This window comes from Lemur catta, chromosome 5 (genome assembly GCF_020740605.2).
Source record: "Lemur catta isolate mLemCat1 chromosome 5, mLemCat1.pri, whole genome shotgun sequence".
NCBI classification, from domain to species: domain Eukaryota; kingdom Metazoa; phylum Chordata; class Mammalia; order Primates; family Lemuridae; genus Lemur; species Lemur catta.
The window spans coordinates 79606056-79629694 of NC_059132.1; the positions used below are offsets into that span (position 1 = coordinate 79606056).

At 37.4% G+C, this 23639-nt stretch overlaps 1 protein-coding gene across 3 annotated transcripts in view; it reads left to right on the forward strand.

Annotated features, from left to right (window-relative positions):
* Positions 1-23639, forward strand: part of RXFP1 (relaxin family peptide receptor 1) — an 88770-nt gene that overhangs the window by 30840 nt on the left and 34291 nt on the right. The window contains exons 2-4 of one of the 3 annotated variants that reach the window (XM_045550683.1): positions 4222-4359; positions 16644-16742; positions 21005-21110. In XM_045550683.1, the coding sequence (XP_045406639.1) occupies positions 4222-4359; positions 16644-16742; positions 21005-21110 (343 nt within the window). Of the gene's footprint in view, positions 1-4221; positions 4360-16643; positions 16743-21004; positions 21111-23639 lie in introns of those variants that run through there. The other 2 variants (XM_045550686.1, XM_045550685.1) reach the window with 2 other exon arrangements.

Genomic DNA, 23639 nt, shown 5'->3' on the forward strand with positions numbered 1-23639 from the left:
ACATCTTTTAGCGCCAGAAGGCAAAGAAGTGCTCAAAGCATGATGGATGGGCAAATGTCCAAAGGACACCAAAGCTAGGTCACAGGGGTTTCTACTGGTCCAATCTGGGACAACCTGAGCATGAGAATAAATAATGATAGTTAACAGATTGTGACCCCTTGAATAAAATAGGAAGACATGAGTCTACCTGATAGAAATAAATAAATGAGTAAATTAAAATTTTGATGAGAAAAGGGATTTTTGCATAATAGCAAAGTTACCCCTCTAAAAAATGTGTACTAATTACAAAGGGTAATTCCACACTTGAGAAACTTGGGAGATGTCACCTTAATCAAGTGACTAAAGTGATGGTCATCAGTAACGGGACAAATCAAAACCTTGTACTACCTGACAGGTTGAAATGAGTATCACTTGTGTGAATTTCTTACCGAAGATGCATAACTTGAATGTAATTATGATGAAACATCAGACAACCCAAGTTCAGAAACACTCTGTAAAATAATTGACTTGCAATTTTCAAAAGTGTCAAGGTCACAAAGACAATACTCAGAAATGGTTCCCTATGAAAGGAAACTAAGGAAATGTGACAGTGAAATGCAAAGAGTGGTTCCAAACTAGACCCTTTTACTATAAAAGACATTTGGGGAGCAACATGTAAACTTGAATGGGTTTTGAGATTTAAATAGCACTAACAAATCAATGTTAAATTCCTAATTTTAATGGTTCTGATTGTGTAGGAAAATGTTCTTGTTAATAGGAAATGCACACCAAAGTATTTGGAGGTGATAGAGCATCAGGTCAGAAACTTACTCTCAAATGGTTCAGGGCGGAAAAACGTTCTTTATACTATACTTGCAACTTCTCTGTCAGTTTCAGATTATCTCAAAATAAAAAAGTTACCGGAAAAATATCACTCAAAAATATGTAAGATTCCTAGGATAGCTGTTGAATCATAATGTTGTGAAAATGTAGAACTAATTTTGTGATGCAATCATTGAAGAGCTATAACTGCCACTAAATAAAATTTAAAAGACAGTACATAAAAGCATAATATTCATAAAAGAAGTTGCTTAGAGAAGAAAATTCAAAACAGCACAAAAACACAGGCTAGTATGTCTAGTTAAAACATCTTCAAACAGTATCTGTGGCTGGAGGCTGACAATTCATCAAAGAATTTTTCTAAAAAACATTGGTTTTTAAAGTGTTCTTAAAAATTAATAAAGACATAAAAAGTCAGTCTCAAAACAGATCGATTTATTTATGTTTACACTTGAGGTCTGTGAAATGTGTGATGTTCTGCCAGTGATGGCCTTTGGCATACAAATCCTTTGTTTTGACATTGCTTTAATCAATCGGTTGAAAAAGATTGATTAATTTTAAAATAATTTCACAAGAGAGAATACTATTTACAGCACAGCTCATTATTACATAGATTTGACTACTTCCTTGTTCAAGTTATGTGCTCTGAAACAACGATATGCAAAGCCTGACATCCATGGCTTGCTTCTCTATGAAAATGTCAATTGCCCTGTTATTGAACAGTTCCACTATGTTTCGAAAAGGAAATAGTCACTTTTATTCTTTTCATTCTTTGATCATAGACCACAAACACGTTTTTACATAGTAAGCTGTAATAGCTGTTCAAACTACTCTGTTTTTATTTCTTCATAATCATGAGTATTCTAGAAAGTTCCAAAGATGTACAAACTTGGTACGGATAAGAAGCACCTAATGATACTGGAGTCTACAATAATCCTTGAAATTATATAAATCTGAGGTTTTTAAAATGGTATGGTTAAGATATATCCACACAAAAACCTGCACACGGATAGTTATAGCAGCTTTATTCATAATTGCCAACATTTAGAAGCAACCAAGATGTTTTTCAGTTGGTGACTAAATGCATGTTGCCAAGTGAGAGAAGCTAGTCTGTAAAGGCTACTCACTGTACAATTCCAACCATGTAACATTCTGGAAAAAGCAGAACCCTGGAGACAGTCAAAAGTTCAGTGGTTACTAGGGGCTAGCGGGGAGGGAGGGATGAGTAGAGTGCAGAGGATGTTTAGGGCAGTGAAGCTATTCTGTATGACACTGTAACGGTGGGTACATGTAATTATATACTTGTCAAAACCCACAGAATGTACAACACCAAGAATGAACCCTAATGTAAACTATGGACTCTGGGCTATAATGACCTGTCAACGTAGTTCATCGATTGTAACAAATGTACCACTGGGGGACGGGGGCAATGTTGATGGTGGGGGCTGCATATGTCTAAGGAAGCAAGTATATGGGAACCCTCTGTACCTCCAATCTATTTTAGTGTGACCCTAGAATGGCCATAAAAAAATAAAGTCTACTTTTTAAAATGGCATTGTTACCCTTTAAAGTCAGAATAGGATGGTTGTGTTGAATGTCATCAAATATCAATTGCTTGTTGGTGTAGATTTGGAGTCTGGTGGGAAGACATTAAAGTCTTCTCTTTGAAGTTTTGAAGTTCTTATGGTCCTCCTCATTCTATTAAATATTTGTAAGGATATAAATATATCAAGCCAGATAATATTCCAAAACTTTAATTTTTAAATTGGCTTTGGACACTCAGAAGACATTCTCTCCTAGAAACATAATTGCAAATAATAACTAATTTTCCTTCAAAAAAAATAAAATAAAAGAGCATTTGTCTAGCAGAAGTGGAGTCTGACCTTGCTGCAAGCCAATACAATCTGAGTCAGGAACTCCAACAAGGCTAGAGCCAAGATTTCGAGAGGAAGTGATGGTGATGAGTGGTGATGATGAAGTGGTGATGATGATGGTTCAGGAATTGGAGAAGGGATGAGAAACCAGACGTGACCTCTGGAATGAGGAAGGGGTTTCGAGAAGGCTGAGGGGTGGTGCGTGGCCCTGGTGTTGAGTGGCATGGGAAAGCTCATGTGGTCAAGCTCTTGGGTAAAGGATGGAAATGAAGGTGAATGAGCCATGTTTCTTCCTGCACCTGCTGCACCCCTAGAGTGTCTCAGCAATGGCATTGCCAAGCTCCCAGCTGCTCAAGCCAGTTTAGCGAATTCTATCTATTCTGCCTCCAAACCACATATCAAATGTGTCCACCTTTCTCCCCTTCACTGCCACCACCCTAAGCTAAGTGCCATCACCTGTTACCGGGAGCACTGTGGAGTCCCCTAGTGGGCAGTGCTGCCTCCAATCCTGCCACCCACCCCGGCAGCCAGAATGATGTTACCAAAGCAGACAGTTTTCCCAAGTGGTCCCTTGGCTTAAAATCCTTCACTGGTTTCCCTTTGCATTTTGAATAAAATCTAAACTGCTTACCTTTGCCCAGGGATACCTCTCTACCCCGTCAACTTCAGCTCATGCCACTCAAACATGCCCACTGGGCTCCATCATAACAACCTTTCTGAGTTCCCTGATCCTCAGCCCAAAGCCTCTTCCTCACCACTTCAACCACCACCACTTCCCCACTCCCACTGCGGATTTCCTTTTCTTCCTTCCAATCTCAGCTTAAATGGCCCCCTTTTGCAGGGGCCCCCCACTAACTACCTCTTGTACAGAACACCAGCATCTGTTTTCTTTCTTTTCACACCTCTAATTTCTAATTGTTTGCTGACTTGTTCAATGTATCTTCCCCACTAGATACAACCTCCACCCAGGCAGGAACACTGTTTCATTCAATGCTGCAAGCTCAAAATCTTGCACAGGGCCTCACGCTGAGGAACTACGGGGTATGTGAATAAGTACATGGCACATGCTTACCTGTTCTCCTCTATGTCTTCTGCTTCCTCTAATACCAGACCAGCCTTGATTCCAAGCCTATAGTGAGAATACAACAAATTCCTATTTTTAAAATTATTGGCTGAAGTGTTTTTGTAGAAGAGGAGAATGGGGCTGACCTATAATGTATGGGCAGACATTTCATTTTTTCAAAGGGAGGAAGAGGACATCCAAGTGGGAAACAGCATGAACAAAGGCAAAGAGAGGGAAATTTTGGCATCTTCTGGAAACATGGAAAAGAGTATCCTATTGAGGTGAAGCTTCTTGGAAAACACTTGACATCAGGATAGTAAGTAAGATGGTAACCATATGGAAGGTTGTACAAACCAAGATTAGAAAGCAAAATATTTATAAAATATCAGGGGGAAACCACTTTTTGCAATGCTTTTGTATTAACCTTTTACAAGTGTCGTGTCCTCTCTTCTCTTTTCATCACAGTTTCTCATGGGAGTGGACAGGATGTCAAGTGCTCTCTGGGCTATTTCCCCTGCGGGAACATCACCAAGTGCCTGCCCCAGCTGCTTCACTGCAACGGTGTGGACGACTGCGGCAACCAGGCCGACGAGGACAACTGCGGTGAGTGAAGCACCTGTGCTCACGGCGCGGGAAAGGAGCAAAGAGGACTGACAGTGAAGTTAATGAAACTTCTCTTGACAAAAAGAAAAGTGGGTAAAGAGAAAACTAAATTGAAATACAAAACATATGTTGCATAAGGAAATCTTACACTTACGTCATTAGCTTAACATATGCATTCTTTTCTATGTGATAGTATCACAACCAATATTTCAGAAAAGTAGTGGTTGTGCATACTGTAAGGGTTTTAACCCAACAAACCTGCCCTTAAGGTCTTAGAAGCAGAAGCGTGTCAAAAATTGAGAATATAGGCTCTGGAGCCAGATTGCCCAAGTTTGAACCTGGGTACAACAATAACCAAATACGTAAACTTGAGACTATTTCTTAACTTCTCTGTGCCTCCATTTCCTCATTTCATAAAAGAGCTTGATAATTTTACCTATACCAGGAGAATCTGGGAAGTTTAAGTGCAAAGGATTAGAAGAGGGCTGGGCGTATGGCAGGTACTATCTAAGACACTATTGCTGTTTCTTGTTTTTTGTTTACTACACTTGGAAAGGAAAAGTGAGACCTCCTAAAAAAAAAAAAAAAAGAAAGAAAACACATAAGTACATCTTACCTTTTAACCAACAACTATACCTATGACCTTATAGAGCTATAAGTAAGTAGGGCTTCTGGCCAATTAGAATATCTGGGGAAAACAGCCTTCAATTTGGATTTTGTTCAAATTTCTGAAACCTTAAAAATATACATTTATAAAAGAACTTGAATTGCCTAGATCTGTCTCACTTGAAAAAGAAGCTTTGGTTAATAATGTAAAATAATAAGATATCTCACTCCTAGGGAAATAAGGTATTATTTTTGGAGGACAAAAATGTGCATAACAACATTAATATTCAAAGTGCTACATAAATCATATACACTAAAGAGGCCTTGCCATTATCACTCTCTCAAATATTACAGGCTTTTTAGAGCACCACTTTGAAGAAATTAAATTTCTGTTAAAATAAAATAAGAAAGAGACCAGGCTTAACAATCTCTCATCCTGAAAAAACCAGGTAGGCCATGCAAGCAAAACTTTATAGAGTGTTTCTTGAATGTAAGTGAAACTTAACTTAGTTATTTCTTTGTAAATGCCCCTGATAACCACAAACAAAACAAATCATCTTCCTAAAATTGTTTAAGGTAATCACTTTTAAACAATCCCCTGCCATTTGGAAACCTCATTGTAATGACCAGTCATTGTGAAGGTTGAACAACTCCCTCCTTTTCGCGTGATAAGCCATCCTACAAGACAGGCCTCTGAGCTTCTCACCACCTGAGTTGAAATCTTCCTGATAGTGAGCTGCACCCTCTCTTGTATCATTTACTTTTAAATTCTCCTAACTTGATCTGATTTTATTTTTGACACTTCTCAGTTTGGAGCACTCTCTCTAGGTGGTGGCGGTCACTCAAGCGTGCCCACTCTATCTAAGCTGGTGAGCTTAAGCTACAATTACTTTTGATTTAGATGGCTATCCATAGGTGTTTTCTTTTTTTAAAAAAATAGCATCTTGTTAAAACAACTGAATATTACACACTTTTTTTTAATTAGATGAAACGGTTTCATCTGCCAACCACTTCCCCTTCAAACTGTTGGCAATTCAGATGGTGAGTCCTAGACAGAGTGACAGGAGAGTGTCCCACCAACTGAAATGGCAACAGGAAGCAGGAGAGGAGCCTGGTAGGTGCAGCAAATTCACCACCAAAAGTAGGATCTCCGTGAAAGAAAGTTTGGGAATTCTAGCTTTAGTACTAAGTTTAAAGAGACCAAGTCATAAAAGTAGCAATCTTTGCAGTAATAATCCTTAAAATCATGCAAATTTCTCAGGATTCACCAGTAAGCAAATTCAGATGGAGGCAATAAAGCACTTGGGTTTAGAAAGCAGGTTCAGGAGACTTGGGCTTAAATTCTAGCTAGAAAGAGAGGCAAAAATGGCTGTTTTCTATAAAAGGGGAATAAGAAGAATATCTGTGTCCAGGGGTTGTTAAGAGGATTCATTGAAATAATGTATCTAAGATGCTTAGCAGAGTACAGGTGCTATGGACTGAATGCTCGTGTCCCCCCTCAAATTCATATGTTGAAACCCTGCCCCCTAAAGTGATAGTATTGGGAGGTGGGATTTAGGAGGTAATTAGGAATAGATGAAGTCGTCAGGGTGGAGCCCTCAGAAATAGGATTAGTGCCCTTATAAGAGTCCCTAGGGAGCTTGCTTCCTTTCTTTGCCTTGTGAGGACACAGTGAGAAGACTGCTGTCTGTGAACCAGAAAGTGGGCCCTCACCAAACACTGAATCTGTCAGCACCTTGATCTTGTACTTTCCAGCTTCCAGAACTGTGAGAAATAGGTGTTGTTTAAGCCTGCACTCTCCAACCCCTGGGCCACAGAACCAGTGGCACAGCAGGAGGTGAGTGGCAGGCAAGCCAGCAAAGCTTCATCTGTATTTATAGCTGCTCCCCATCTCTTGCATCACTGCATAAGCTCCGCCTCCTGTCAGATCTGTCAGATCAGTGGTGATATTAGATTGTCACAGGAGCAGGAACCCTACTGTAAACTGCGCATGCGAGGGATCTAGGTTACACGCTGCCTATGAGAACCTAATGCCTGATGATCTGAGGTGGAGCTGAGGCGGTGATGCTAGTGGCTGGGGAGTGGTTGCAAATACAGATTATCATTAGCAAAGAGGTTTAACTGCACAATAAATGTAATGAGCTTGAATCATCCCAAAACCATCCCCAACACTCCTAGTCTGTGGAAAAATTATCTTCAATGAAACTGGTCCCTGGTACCAAAAAGGTTGGGGACTGCCGGTTTAAGACACCCAATCTATGATATTTTGTTATAGCAGCCTAACATGACTAAGACAATAGGACATAAAAGTAGCCATCAATCGATGTTAGGTTGTGTATCATATAGCTGTAGCTACTAATATATTACAAACTTAGTGGCCTAAAAACCAACCATTTATTTATCTCACAATTCTTTGAGTCAGCAATTTAGGGTGGGCTGTGCTCAGATCAGCCAGGCAGTTCTTATAGTCTCAATTGGACTTTCTCATGCGTCTGCAGCTATCTGTAGATCAACTATGTCATGATGTCTGGGACCTTGACTGAGTCCTTTATTCACCATTGTCAACATTTGAAAACCCCCATGTCTAGTTTTAGAAAAATGGGAAAAATCATAATTCACTCTTATGAAGATATGTCTGTGTAACAAATAACTATTTCAACTTGTTACTGATTTTCTTATGCCAGAATCACATAGCTGTCTTGAAATTCACCTAGGTCAGTGGCTCTCCAAAAGTAGTTCTGAGACCAAATCCATCAGCATCAACCAAGAAGCTGTTAGAAATACAAATTCTCAGACCCCATCCCAGACCTACTGAATCAGAGGTTCTGCTGGTAGCTCAGCAATCTGTTTAATAAGCACTTCCTGTCATTCTGATAAACACTAAGTTTTGAGAACCATTGACCTAACCCCAATGAGCAGAAAATCAACAATGCAGGCAAAATGGTAGCAACAGCAGAAATAAATTAGAATCAAGTTTTCAATATGGTATACAAGCATTCTAATTTGCTAACAAACTCCATTATTATCAGTTATCTAAAATTCTCTAGTTTCTGTAGGAAAGCTGACACTCTATTGGTGGCAGTCATCTAGAAATAGAAAAAATTTTTTGCTCTGCTCAAAACCTCAAAGATGACCTGCTGCTGTCCATGCATGAGTAGGCTGGAATTTTCCAGGAAGGATGGCAGAATTTTATCACCATTTTTAGAGTCCAGGTGATTAAAAATTATGAGATGTAGTTATTTCTGTTTGTCTCCCATTGCTTTATTTCCTTTGCCAGCTGTAGTTTTTTTCCTTCATTTTATAGTGTCTAGATAATTTATGCTCCTAAGGCTATTCATTTTTAAGATATTCATATTTAATTTCTGTTTAATGCTAATTAAATTAAGTCAGTAAGTTGTTTCTTTTAGGCCTCATGCATATCTGAACAAACAGCATTAAATATATTTGTAATCATGTAAAATACAATATCTTAACATACAAATACAAGAAAATATCACAATTAAAAAATCACTTTTAGTGTGATCACTTACAACTTAAGTTATTGCCAAATAAAGTATCTTTTTTAATGGAAAGGGGAACTTTTCATTCAATCAAAACTTTTAAGGTATATCCTACAACATAACTCCAAAAATCTCTCCCTTATTCTCTTAAGCTATTTAAACACTGACTCCAATAATGGTTATTAAAATGGAAAAACAATTTAAATGGAAATAGTGGAAATAAAATTGGGGGAGTCACTGAAAAAAATAAAATATTATGTGAATTAAACTGACTCCCCATATGTTGAACTATAAGATGAACTAATAATATTCAGAAAAAAACTGTTGCTTTTGTATTATCACAGCACTTTAAACAAGTATTCTTGAGTATTCAGTCCCTGTCTTCTTAGAAAACCCAAACATGATTTCTCTATAACTGAACAATTTACAAAGTATAAAAAATAAAATATCTCAGTACAAAGAACATTAAGATATCAAACTACTGGACATTTCTCATGGACACAGTACAAGCAGAATCAATAGATTTAAATTTTTTTCAGTTGAATTCACAGGAGTTCCTTTCTTTCTAAAATATCTAGGTAACATAGAACTTAGATACTTATACACACATACATATGTCAAAATTGATTGCATCATTTTTATAATAATTTTGATCCTTATTGATAAACTTGAATATACAAATGTACAGATTTTTTTGTGTTATGCCACTTGATATAATTCCCATATAATTTTAGTATATTTTTTGCCATGTGCCACTAATCATTTTTCATCTCTACTCAGACTTGTCACAGACACATTCAGAGTAGAGGCCAAAAAAAATTTTAAAGTCATCAGAGCAGTGTTTGGTGTGGCAATAACAAACCAAGAAAAAGGAGGGACCTTCCAGCTTTTCAGCTAGACCTCTCAGATACTTGGGAGAATACCAATAGAACCTGATTTTAAAAATTCGAGGGTTCTCACTTAGAAATCCTCTATGTCCAACTTCCATTAAGTGCAAACTCAGTAATAAAAATGAAACGTTAAAGTAGCATCAAATTCTTAGATGCTATTGAATTAATTCACTACATCTAGATTTTTATTTAAAAGAAACTCTTTGCATTTCCAGATTAGAATTGTTAGTATTCCCTTTTCTGTTACAAACAGATGGCTGTACAAAGAGGGCTTCCCCTCAGGGTTACACTAACCCCACCTCATCCTGGAGACAGGTTGAATTATTCTGCCCTGAAGACCTGAGTTCTGATGCCCCTCCTCTGTCTTCTTGTTCATTAGCACTTTAGCAGCTTTGTATCCAGAAAAGGGATAAAGATGTTTCCCAGTCTGTTTCCATATTACCATTTCTGTAACCCACTGAGGAAGTGGAAAACCTGTTCTAGTACCTTTTGAGTGGGGTAGTGGGTTAGTATCTGCCAAAAATTCATGTTCACCCAGAATCTCAGAATGTGACCTTATTTGGAAATAGGGTCTTTGCAAACATAATGAAAGTAAGGATTAAGATCATGCTGGATTAGGGTGGGCCCTAAATCCAACGACAGTGTCTTTGCAAGAAACAGAAAATGACACACAGAGGTGCTGGAGAGAAGACGGCCACGTGAAGACAAATGCGGAGAGTGGACTAACGCTGCCACAAGCCCAGGAACACCAGGAGCCACCAGAAGCTGAAAGAGGCAAGGAAAGCTCCTGCTCTAGAGCCGTCAGAGACAGTGGTGCCAAACAGGTTGGGGACCTCTGCTGACAGAGCTCTTTACATGTCCCTAGGTTGCCTCAAGAAAAATCAGAGAATCAATGAAAAACCATTCAGCTCGCTGCCCCATACATCCTTAAAATATGAAGGATACAGGATTTAAAATATAGAATCACATATACCAAAAGCTGTTTTCTTAAAAATGCTAACTTTCCAACTTTGCAATTTTGGCAACATTTCCCACATTCTATAATATATTCCTGCCTTCTGGCGGGAGGAAGTAATCGGTAGAATGAAGAAAATGCTTCGGGGAAGGCAGAAAGGAAGGTAAAAGCTAATTACTAAAAAGCTTGTTTGCTTGAAGATGTTGCTATTTTAAAAGAGATCTCTCCACAAGGTATATGCTCTAACTTGGGGAAGTATTAGCAAGTATGTCCTATTCCTGCTAGTCTAAAATTCCCCACTTCTATCCTGACATCGTCTTCCTTTCTCCTCCTTTCCCTCTTTCCCCCTCCACTGTGTATGTGTGTGTGTGTGAGAGAGAGAGAGAGAAAGAAGGTACAGTGAAGTATAGAAAATGAGAGAGCGAGAATAGGATTGAGAAAGAGAAGCATAAACTGCATCTGCACCATCTGCATTTGCTGGACTAAAATGTCGCAGTGAAGGCCAGGTCCAGGTATAACTCCTTAAAATAGAAGATTTCAAGAGAGCAACAGTGAGAACAAAGGATTAGGAAAGGGCACAAAGGCCACAGTTTTAAGCACGATGCTATCTCTTAATGGTAAAAATGCAGCAAATTGAAATAGTGCATTTGTAAAAGCTTGGTTAAATATAGGGTCTGCTAAAGACGCAGAGTGAAAGAAAATCAGCATCTCTGGCTGTCACCCAACCTCCTCATCTCATGAATTTCATAGCAGCAGTGAAACACTACCCACAAAACGGGCCTGTGTTCTGGAATTCTGTCGCCTCACCTAATTTCCATTGCTGTGTCTGGAATGCTGTTACCCTCACCTAATTTCCATCGCCGTGCCTGAGATGCAAGGTGGATGTGGCAGTGACAGGAACATGAACATGAATGTGAGATGCGCCTCTTCCTCCCACGAAAGGAAATGAGGCCCTGGCAGCAAGGTCAACTCCCCCACGAGCCCACTTCTCTCTTGTTCTTTGCAGATACACAAAAATCTTGTTCATATGAATAATCAATGCCTCAATATACCCAGAACCAAATGACTTATCTACTCCTATGTTTAGTTTGGGACATCTATAAATGTTTAACAGTTCATAACAGTACTATGAAAATTAATTTGTTTGGTAAATTTTTTAGTAAGAGCTTAATGATTTGTAATACTTTTGTTGATTTCCCGAATAAAAGTAATGATGAACTTAAATTCCAGTTAATAACTATATCCTAGTTGTTATTTAAATAAATTTTTGTCTAATTCGCATATTTCTAAGACCTAAGAGCTTCAATAACAGAAATGAAACAGACAACAGAAAAATAGATAACAAACAGCAATAGCTAAATGTTTAAAGCCAATGTCACACAAAAGTTGGAAATCTATAGGTAAAAATATAAACTGATTAAATAATTTATTTGGCCTGGAAAAGAAAATACAATAATAATTTTATTATTTTAATTCTTTAGCTGTTTTTAAAAGTCTCTTTCTTAAATCACTTAAACCTCTCAGGATCAATTTTTCCATCTAAAAGTGGAGATGATAATAATGACCAAATAGAGTTATCATCAGGATAAAGCAGAGTACCTAGTTCAACATAGTGTTCTCTCAGTGCCAATGCTAATATTCAACTTCGCTGTTAAAACGGGGGAATTAAAATTTCTCATGGAATTATCCTTATATCATATGTAAATATATGAACCCAGTTTATGAAAGTAAAAACTTGCCAAAAAGGAGCAAACTCAGCAAAACCAGGAAAGGGGACAACCTAATGCCATAAACTTCAAAACCTGACAGTCAAGGAAACAAATAGATGATTCCGGAGCCCAGGAGAACAGAATATTACATAAGGCCCTGACTCCATCCCCAGATGGGGGAGATATAGGAAAATGCTGAAAGGTGTCACTGTCGTTCCTTAAGTGGAACTACAAAAAACTAAACTACACTGAAATTTATGGGTTCAGAAAAAATAAACAGCTTTGTCCTCCCTCATGAGATTCCACTTGAGCTCCCCAAATTAACTAAATGTCCAATCATATTTAAATCAAGTGTTAATCCAATAATTCAGTCAGTCTCTGTATGTATCAGGGTTTAATGGGAAGAAAACCCAGAAACTACTCCAGGCATGTTAAATCAATTACATAAGTAGAAAAGTCCCAGAACGGCTGGAACAGCAGGAGTGAGTAAGACCCCCAGCGGTGCTGTTGGATCCAAGAGCAGACCACTATGGTGACAACCTAGAACTGAGACAGCTGCTGCCACTCCAGTCCTGCTGTCCCTCTGGTCCTTCTGGTCCTGCTGCCCCAAACACAACTGCATCCGACACCCATAAAGCTGGTAATACCTGAAATGCCCTGCCACTGCCACAGTGCTCCTATGCCCCTGACACAGCAGCAGGAAAATGACCTTGTACCTCTCTTCTACCAGCCAAAGTACATGGGAGTGCATCCCAAATTCGGGCTATAAAGGAAATGTGACATGTTGTTTTAAGCTTCTAGATCTCTGCTCTACAGGAACACACCAATGAAGGGGAAGTCGGATAGAGATCAAGTGAGTGAATCCACAGTATACGCCACTACAGTCCATTGCGGTTGTATGATATGACAGCATGTCCCTCACAGTCTATTCCCTTGGCAACTCAACATCCATATGCATTGGCCTCTCAATTTCATTAGACCTAAGTTGACACTGAGTTCAGATTTCAGTCAGATTGTTATCTAGCAAATTACAGCTTGAGCTAGCACCCTGAATCCAGAAACTCCAGTAGGTACGATACCCATATTAATTAGCTTTGCTCAATCTGAAGTTATATTTCTGCCTCCTGGTCTTGTACTCTGAGAAACCATTCCCACACAAATTCCTTGGGATTTTGCTTACATAAAAGAGCAAAATCATTTGTGTCTCAATCTTCTCTTTCGAAGTCCAGTTTGCACTTATCTTCTGGAATGTGCTGGAACCCAATTCTACTTATAACAGGTTGGGAAGCAAAGAAACATGGTCATGAAAGGGCCTGAGGAGAGTTGGCAACTTATTTACCTCAAGTAAAGTATCCAAAGTGTCTTCAAACTACACTAACTTCATAAGACAGGAAAAGGGAGCTGCTTCTGCCGGCAAGGGAGGTTCAGTGGGATGGGGATTTAGGGTCCTCAAATTCAACTGAACACATACAGTACAATTCACAGGATCCGTCTCTTTCCAAATCAGTGTTTTAACGTTCACTGGAAAGACGTGGCAAAATGTGAATTCGACTTGCATTGTAACTTTGCAACCCAACGGATCAAATTCTGTATTACTCTAGGCTACATCAGTCCCGACCTAAAAGATTATCTTAGTGTAGTCATGGAAGCTCCCTGGTTCTCTGAGCTTTTATTAATATGAGCTGATAATGTAACCTGAGCTTGTCTTTTTCTTTCTTTATTCTCTCCAGAGCCATCTCCTGCGGCATCCCACTTCACAGCCCTTGAAATATCTCATTTTCATTCTAATGATTTATCATAGCAACCACTTTGCCAGAGTCTAGCCTTCTAATAAGCATATCATTCCAGGAAGCCATAGTGATGATTTAAGTGACTTTTTATGTCACTGTGTATCATAAATTACAAGAGTCCTATTTTCTAATGGTAACAAGATTGTCCTTATCTTCAAAACCAACCAGGTCACATAACCGATGTTTCCATCCTTTAGAGTCTGTTATCTGCAACCCCTTCTGGAAAGAGGAAACAGAAACCACTCTAGATATTTGGGGGAGGGGACTTCAGAACAAAAGAGATTTCATACATGGAAGAATGTGTTTATAGAATCATTTTAAAAGCTATAAAAGTGGGAGTCAGAGATGGGGAATATACCACCATAGTTGCAAGCCCAAGATCACGAGGCGTTTGCTGCTGCCACCACTGCTACTGCTGATCATCTCTTTGCACCTGTCAAGCTGGAACCTTGAGGCTGGCTGCAAACTTCAAGTCTCCCATGAGTGCGTCCAATTGGTAGAAGCTTATCTATAACAAGTACCTTTGCTGCTTGGGGTCTGGAAAACATTGATATAAGTTACTAACTTCTGAAGAACAAGAAAGTATTCTAAACTGAAGATAGATTGGAAGAGGAGCAAACATTCAGAAATCCACCACAGTCTCAGAAAGTTATAGTCTCTATTTGGCTATATATGCTCAGTCTTTCAAATTTCCTTCTCCATCTCCTATGTCTCTACCTAAGGTATCATTCAGTGCATGATGTTCAAGGTCAGCAGGCACCTTGGAGTGGTTCCTGGGTGCTCAATGGCTGGTATTTGCTGGTTTCTAGAGTGTTGTGCCTTGTCCACCGACTTACTGATGGCCTGCTAGAATCCCATGCTGAAGTCTACAGCTGGTAAACTTGAGGCACATCTGTTATCTCCCCCTGTATCAAGATATTAATATCATTATGCTACTTTACCAGTTTTGTTTATTTTGAAAACTTCTGTAATAAAGAAGTTTTAAAACTAACAAGGACTGCTAAATAAAGAGTGTTAAACATACCATGTTTAAATAATCTATATTCTTGCCAATTTTTTACTTTTAGTGGGACTTGTAAAAAGATGTCTAATTTTACAAGTATAGATAGCATTTAGGTAAAAATAATTTTCCTTTCCCAAACATAATCTTCATGGAGGAGTTAATAAACCATGGGAAAACATGAGAATAGCTTCAAGAAGGGGGGAAATCATGCAGGTTATACTTAGGTCTGAGCGTAGTCTGATAAACTTAACCTTTCTGTTTGGGACACTTTGATAGATTGTGTGAATCATTCACAAATCCAGAGAACTTAGAGAGTAACAAGCATAATAGCATATACAGCAAAAGATAATGAGTTCCATATTGGCAATGTTGAGTTTGAGGCTCCCATGGTAAACCAAATCCATGTTCCCCAGTAGAAAAAGTGGGGGCTGGAGATATAACCTGAAAGTCCACTGATCAGGGTTGAAACCATGGATATGATGAAGTCAGTTTTACCAATTCCATGCAACTAAACGAGATTGTAATATCTGAACTCAAGTCTCAAATACAAGTTACATATAGATGGTGTGAACCAGGTTCACCATGTACTGTTTACCAATTTGTCTGAATCCCAAGTGAGACAGGACACATTCATCCACAGCAAGTCACATGAAGAGTGTTTATTACCTACAGATGGGCAGCAAGGGACAAAAGAAGCCTAGGATCCATTGTAAACTGGTCTCCAAGACTCAAGAAAGCTGCTCAGGGCAGGTGGAGTTTTGACTGCACGCACCCCACCTGCACTGTGGCTGAGGGACCCTAAAAGACAGCCGCCCTCAGTTATATACCTTAGGGGCAAGGTGACTCACTGGGAAATCTTTGAAAGACATCCTGCTTCAGGAGGAAGTTCCTCCCCAACTGAAGATGCCACATTCCCTAGGAGGGACTGGAATAAGGCCCGGGCGGTTTAAGGTAGTTCCTCCCTATCTCAGGATGTTGCATTCCCAGAATATTTACCATTGCCCTTGAGAACCTCAGCAAGAAATGGGGGAGACCTGGGTCTATTCAAGGCCACCCTGAAAACTGTTCTACATATGGCATTTTCTAAAAGCAATGCTAGAAATAGGACAAACTTTTCTCATGTCTCCCTCTGTGTTTATATGCTTGGGCATCTTTAAGGAGTCCCTGAAGCATTTGGGAAAAAAGTTAGAAGCTGTAGAGGATCACATTCAAAACCCCACCCGCCACCCCTCCCACTACCCCCCCTACCCCGGCATGAGGCTTATACTGTCTGCAGAGATCTCAGAGAAACTGCTCCTACATCCCTACTCACTAGACCCTTCTATCACGTGGCTGGTTTCATCATCAATTATGTTTCAAAAATAACTAAAAGATTAAAAGGAATTTTGTGAGAAAAATTCTTTTTTCACCCCAAATGGAGACTATTATTATTTTTTCTGTTTTTTTAGAAAGTGATATGAGTTTAATATAAAAATCAGAAAATACAGATGAGAAATATATAAGCACCCAGAGAATAATCATGTTAAATACCATAGTGCCTTTATTAAAAAAAAAAAGAAAAGAAATATATACAACTATTATGTACCCATAATAACTAAAAATGAAAAATTTTTTCAAAATGAAGACCACGGGGCCCATCCCAGACTTATGAAATCAGAATCTCTACGTGGGGGCCCAGAAATTCACATTTGTAGCAACTTCCCAGATAATGCTTACTTCACTAAGTTTGAGACTCACTGACTTATTTTAAAGGAAGGGCCTATTTTCTTCCCCAACATACCAGAATATTTCTGTTTTCTCAAAATTTTTTGCTCTCTGATTTTTATTTTAGGAGACAACAATGGATGGTCTCTACAACTTGACAAGTATTTTGCCAGTTACTACAAAATGACTTCCCCATCCCCCTTTGAGGCAGAAACATCTGAGTGCTGTAAGTAACCAGAGTGGTCATCCCCTTTTCCATGAGTTCATAATAAGACACTGTGTTTTCAAAGGTTGGATCCAACTTTAAAAAAAAAGAAAAGTTAATTATAGTTTTCCAGTTGCAAACTCTACTGTAGTCTTAATTTGAGAATTTTATTTCAAAATGACTCAGGGATCTTAACTGTAAAAGTAATAAATCATGTCAGGTATTGTGAAGAAAATTAATGTGAGTCAGTCAAGGTTGCTGTTTTATGTGTGTTCCCTTTTCACAATCATTATTAACTCTGCTGTACAGGATTTTAATGTTTGCAAGTGAAAAATCTTCTGGGGTCTAAGCTGTGTTTTATAGCTACAAAAGCCATATCAATTATAACCTGCTATGTTTAATGATATACTGAAAACTTACAAAATCACTGCAGGGGTGTGGAAGGGTATAAACTTAAAGATTAACTCTATAATATTTTAGATGAGGAAGATATATGACAATAACTCCTTTTAATAAATTTTTTCTATCTTAATAAATTAGGCAAATGTAAATCTGTGTTTTGGAGGTATAATTTTGACCCTACCTTTTCAAAACATTGGTCAAAAAGCAGGGGTTGGGAGAAGGAATCCTTTACTATACTTTTTTCCTGTATATTCTAACACAAATTATAAAGCCTAGCTTTTTAAATGTTTAATATTTTTTTGTTTTTGCTACTCAAATGAAATTAATGAAAAACAACTAACAATCCCCAGTTTAAGGGGATATACATCCCACAGGTTGCTCAGCAATCTATCTCAGCATCTCACCTGCCTCCCAGAGGATGGAGCCCACATAATTTGATCATTGAAAAAGCTAAAACCTTCTGGGAAAGGCAATAATAGTTAATAGGTATAATTTAACAGCTTATATAATAAAAAAATGAATTAAGCTGTGCTATCTTAAAGCATAGTTTTTTCTTATTGTATATTACTTTCTTTTCATTTCCTGAATTTTAAATGAATCTTATATCTTACCTTATTCCCAAAAGGACTTTTAGCAACTTACAATTAAAATATAGCTACTAACAGACTTAAATCATTAACGTGATATAAAGACAAAAAATAAGTGGTAGAAAGTTAAGTGGTAGAAAAGGGAATGACAAGGATAAATTGTATAAGAAAATCCTCTCTGAGAAAAGTTCAGTAACTGCATCCAAAGCTTAGTTCTTAACTTTGTAGCCATTAGGTCAAAGAGAGAAAATAATGGGTTACATAACTTTCATAGTCTGGTTTGTAAAACAAAAACAAACAAATGGGAGGGAAAAAAGATTAAGACAGCAAGAGAAATAAATTTTGCTGATCCTGCACTCTGGAAGAAATTTTCACAAGTATAATTACATAAAAGAAATAGAGCCTTGCAATAAATGATTTATCAAAAAATACAGAAGTAATTTTTTCATCTGTACTTAGCAACGAACAAATATATAATTTTTAATTAGAGTACTTTAAAGACAATCTGGGGGGTCACAACTAATAATTAAATATCTTTCTCAAACTTGAAAGCAGTATAAAAATAGAATGACAAATGTATAAAATCTGAGGGTGAAACTTAAGTTAAGGTTCCTAGTGTGCCACTTTATTTAAATCAGATTATTATAGAGATTTATTGGAAATTAAACTGAGAATGGCTTACAAACATTTTTGACTAGATGAAAGAATGTGAGGAGTTCACATTTATAAAGTCACATCTCAGCAATATCATGGAAAATATAATATCCGTGATTAACCAATACATTAGAAAAGTTTAAATTTGAAGGATTTGGAAAGTATAAAGATTAGGAAAGAATTGTTAATTCAACCATAATTTCACCATTCTGAGGCCACCAGCATTAAGTTGCTGATGTATTACTTATTTTTTTTAATTATAACATACTTGAAATTTCCTGTACAAACCAATTTTAACAAATTTTCGATTAGCATTTTAGCATAATCAGGAATCCATGTTATTATATACAAGGTGTTTTAAAATATACTATGTAATATTATATTTTGTAAGTGCCATAATTTACTTAGTCATTCTTTGGCTGTTAGATATTTACATGTTATTTTTTTCATTTTTCCCTATTACAGATAACCCTATAATCAACATATATGGATTATCTTGATTCAATATGTATATATTGTGTGTATATATACACACACACATATAATAAAACCACACTGGAATTAATGCTAATTTCACTGCCCTCTGTTTCGGCCCTTGCTACTCTCTCATTTTCAGGACCTTCATCTTCTTCCCAGTCTTCACCACCCCATCTCCACAACATAAACGTATGCTCACATAGTAGATATGATTTTAACTTAAAGAGACAGAACCAATTTTCAGAAACCCATAGCCAAAATGAGTACTTACCACTATAAAACTATTTAAAAGTTCTTGGCAGATACTCTGTTTAAATCTAAGTTATGAACTTGATCTCTGTAAAGGAGTCTCTAGAGTTGTCGGAAGGAGAGGAGGAACACATGTCACCCCATATCCCAGCAAATGCTGTCGCCAACTGTGCTCACTAGCAGTCATTCATGGGAGTCTCTACTTCACCATAGAGACACTTACCCACTCTCTGGAAGCTTTACTGTAAAGGTCAGAAACTGTAAGGCTGAAAACAGAAAATTCTCATAGACAATTCTGTGTCTCCACTGATGTTTTAAAATGTTTTCAATTTGCTATTATCATTTTTACATAGGTAATTTTATATAAAACATTGTATTCCTGGCTTCTTTGAGGAAGTTGGTAGACTTGGCTACACATCCTACCTATCCTATTCTACATGGCAACAGTTGGGAGAAGCTGTTCCTCTTGGACATCTGGACACAGTCTACATCTACTTTGCCTGACCCCTGTAGACATTTGAGTCTGTAACCCCTGCTATATAGTTTAGGGCTCCAGAAGTAAATGTGGAGGGGAAACATTTCTCATGGCTCTCATTAATTGTCCATTCCTCATCGGGGAAGGAATCAGACTATATTTATTGTACTGAATAGTAATCTCATTATACTGTTTAGCTATATGGATACATCATTGCAAGTCTCTAATAGACTTTAGATATATTGAATCACATCCTTAAGACTATCCCTGCAGCCCCACAACATGGCCAGAGGCATACATCTCATTCTCCCTCTCTTTCCAACGTCAATGAAAATAGAATGCTATGCAGAAAAATGTTCACGCACATAGTTAGACATCCCTCACCCATACATAAGCCAAAGGAAGATTATTTTTAAACATCCTGGCCAGGTGCAGTGGCTCACACCTGTAATCCCAGCACTTTGAGAGGCCAACAGTTTGAGACGAGCTGGGCAACACAGCAAGATCTGCATCTGTACAAAAAATTTTTAAAAATTAGCCGGGCATGGTGGTGTGTGCCAGTAGTCCAAGCTATTTGGGAGGCTAAGTCAGGAGAATCACTTGAGCCCAGGAGTTTGAGGCTACAAGTTATGATCATGCCACTACACTCTGTCCTAGGCAACAGAGTCAGACCCTGTCTCAAAAAAAAAAAAAAAAAGTCATTTAAAGAACTGAATTTTCCTTAAAAAATTCTATCAACACTACCACCTATGTTTAGTTCTCCTCTTTCTTGCAGTTAAAAATGACTTAGAACAAAAACATTTGTACTCCCTTAATATTTTGAAATTAAAAAAGACTTAGTCCTCCTTTAAAGGTTCTGATTATGCTAAATAAATGCTTAATTTTTAAGGAGTAATTCTTTTTTTTTTCTATATATATCTTTTAGCTGTCGAGATCATATCTTTCTATTTTTTAGTAGAGATGGGGTCTTGCTCTTGCTCAGGCTGGTCTCAAACTCCTGACCTCGAGCAATCCTCCTGCCTCGGCCTCCCAGAGTGCCAGGATTACAGGCGTGAGCCACCGCACCTGGCCCTTAAGGAGCAATTCTAATGTAAGCATTAAACCCCATCACTCACTATCATCTCACCCCTTGGTGACATAAGAACAGATGATTTCATTCATTTTGTAACAAATGGAGAACAGTTTGCTATTTTAAAAAAAAGTGCATGGGCTGGCAAATGTGTGTGTTTTTAAACATTAATGGTCTAGCATCATTTTAAGAGGAAATTAAAAACAAACTTTGGAACCTTAATTTAAAGCATTGCCCAAATTACTTAGGTAAGACATGATATGCTTTTGTGCTAAATAATTTTCTCATAGCTTTTCATTTCTTTCTTTTCATTACCCTCCTTTCCTGGTCTCTCACTGTCATCATGCCTTGCTACCTCCGCTTTATTCAGTGGTTGGTTCTGTGCCCGTGCAATGTTTTTGCCAAGGTCTAGAGCTTGACTGTGATGAAACCAATTTACGAGCTGTTCCATCAGTTTCTTCAAATGTGACCATGATGTAAGTAGAAAAGAATGGCTTCACCCTGACAGCTAGAAAGCACCTGTAAAATTGTATTGTAATTAAGACTATGTCATTATTAATAATATATTTTTATCCAAAGATGATATCATTGTTCCTGGGTCACTTATAATGAATACTGATGTTTGTTTTGCATTTACTAAGTGCTGGACTCTACTTTAACTTATTCCCTATATTAACTTATTTAATCCCTCATAATAATCCTATGAGGTATGTAGTATCACCATATTTTTTTCTATTTCATCAATTGTCTGTGCTACTAAAGAAAAAAGACTGCTAATTAAACTGTTACGTAGAGCTTTCTTGCTACATAGAATTTTTACTTGACATTTATTGAAAAAGCTCTTTTAGAATTTATTGGACATAAATTTGAATACTCTCTTATGTATAAACTTAAGAAAACAAGTAAGATAAATTGGATATACTATTCTCAGAACTTCACATTTAAAATCTCTTCTGAATCACACTTTTGCTCAAAGATGTTGATTTTTTTTAAGTAATTTTGTATATAAAAGAAAACTTTATATATAAAAGAAAATTATCCTCATAATAAGTGGTTTGTTGATTTTTAGTACTCATGGTTGCTGGTTTCTAGTACTCATTTGAATTCAGCCAAACTTCAGCAACCCAAACACAATATTTGGCTGAAACTTTTAAAAAGAAATCAGTGGAAGATGGATATTTTAATCCAATATTTTTGCTGATTTTTTTTTTCATCCAGATGTCTTATTGCCTTGGGGCTCTAACTTTTGGGTATACGAAGACAAAATAGGAGCAATTCTTGAGTTACAAATTTGGCAAGTTTTACCTTTTTCAAACCAAACCACATAACACAGCAACTAAAATGCTTGACATGGAAGGGAGGGAAGAGCCACAGATCAGAGTTCCTGTGGATAGTGGTACCATCAAATGCACAGAATCTTGGGAGTGTACCCAGTTTCTGGCAGCCTAGGAATATGAACTGAGAACATTGGCAGGATTTTCCAAAGGAGGTGACATTTCCACCTGAACTAAGGAAAAGAAAAGCTCTTCAGCGTTCTATTCTCTCCTTGCCTCTCTGTGGCTTTTTTTCATAACAATTAGTCCTGCTAGAAAAAAATAATACTCCCCCCAAAGAAGCTGAGGTCCTGTGGAGCATTTCTCTGATTTAAATTCTAACCGGAAATGCTGGGTATAAGAATGTATGATGATTTCATTCTATTAATATTTTCAGAGAAAAAAATCATTATTGCTCCCGACCACTGCTTGTATCAAATTATTACAAAATCCAAATCAAAGACTACCCTGATGCTCCCAGTCCCCCTTTTCATTTTCCCACAAGTAAGATTTGAAACTGTTCTTCAATAATTCAACCAACCCCTGTAAAATAAAGGAACAGAAAGAGAAAGGTGGAGGAACAGTAGGGAGTAAGGCAATGACTAACTAGAGAGGGCAGCCCACACAAAGGGTGAATAATTTAGTTGAATTAATTCCAATTTAATTTTTAAAAATTGCTCTGGTCTAATACATACATAAAGAGATGTGTGTGCAGGCCTGTGGCCCACCAGTTTTCAACCCCTGACATAAAGAAAAAACTCTGGGACCAGATCCTTGTGAACAATCGGCTACAAGAAGGCAAGGGAGGAGGAGTAAAAGATGACTCCAAAGTTTCCCTCCAAAGTCACAGAGTGAGCTAAGAGTTGGAGGCAGGAAATGAGGAAGACTAAGACTTCAACGTCAGATATTTTTTTTCAATTTGAGATTAACAGGTCACTCAATGGAAATTTCCAACAATTGTTTAGAGTTGTAGGAATAGAATCTCAGAAATTTATGTCAACAATATTTTATTTTATTTTTTGTTTAGAAATACATTCTCTTGTGCTTTGAATTGAGCCACTTGATTCTGGTTGACCGTTTAAACTTTTCTCTGTAGAACACTGGCTCAGCCTCATACCTTGTGCCAGTCTGTTTGTTCAATTCTATAGGGAGAAAGAACTCTAAGCTTTACAGCAAATGCATTAAAAAGTAAGTACCAATTTAATTATTGAATTTTTTCCAGATTTTGAGTTGGAACTACTATAGAGAACTGTCGGAAATGGACTAAATCATATATAAGTATCAAAGAAGCCAATAATCCAAGAAATGTTTATTGAAGTTGGGATTTTTGAAAAACATTTTAAATAAATGCTAATGAACAAAAGAGGCACAGACAGATATGATTATTTATACATTGTTCCAGCTTGCTAAACATTAGCTTGGACTATTTGAGAGCTGACTCTGAGATCCTGGAATATAATCACGAAAACTACATGTTCCAATCGTAAGAGCTTTCTTTAAAAACAAAACAAAACAAAAAGCTAGAGCTGGCTTTGACAATAATGATAAAACTAGGTAGTTTCTCTCTCACACACACTCTTTGACTCTTTGTGAAGAATCAAACTTGGAATATCAGATTTTAAAACATAAGTATTTATTATATTAAAAAGTATTTTGGTTTGTTCTACTCAGTAAGAGTAATAACATCTACCT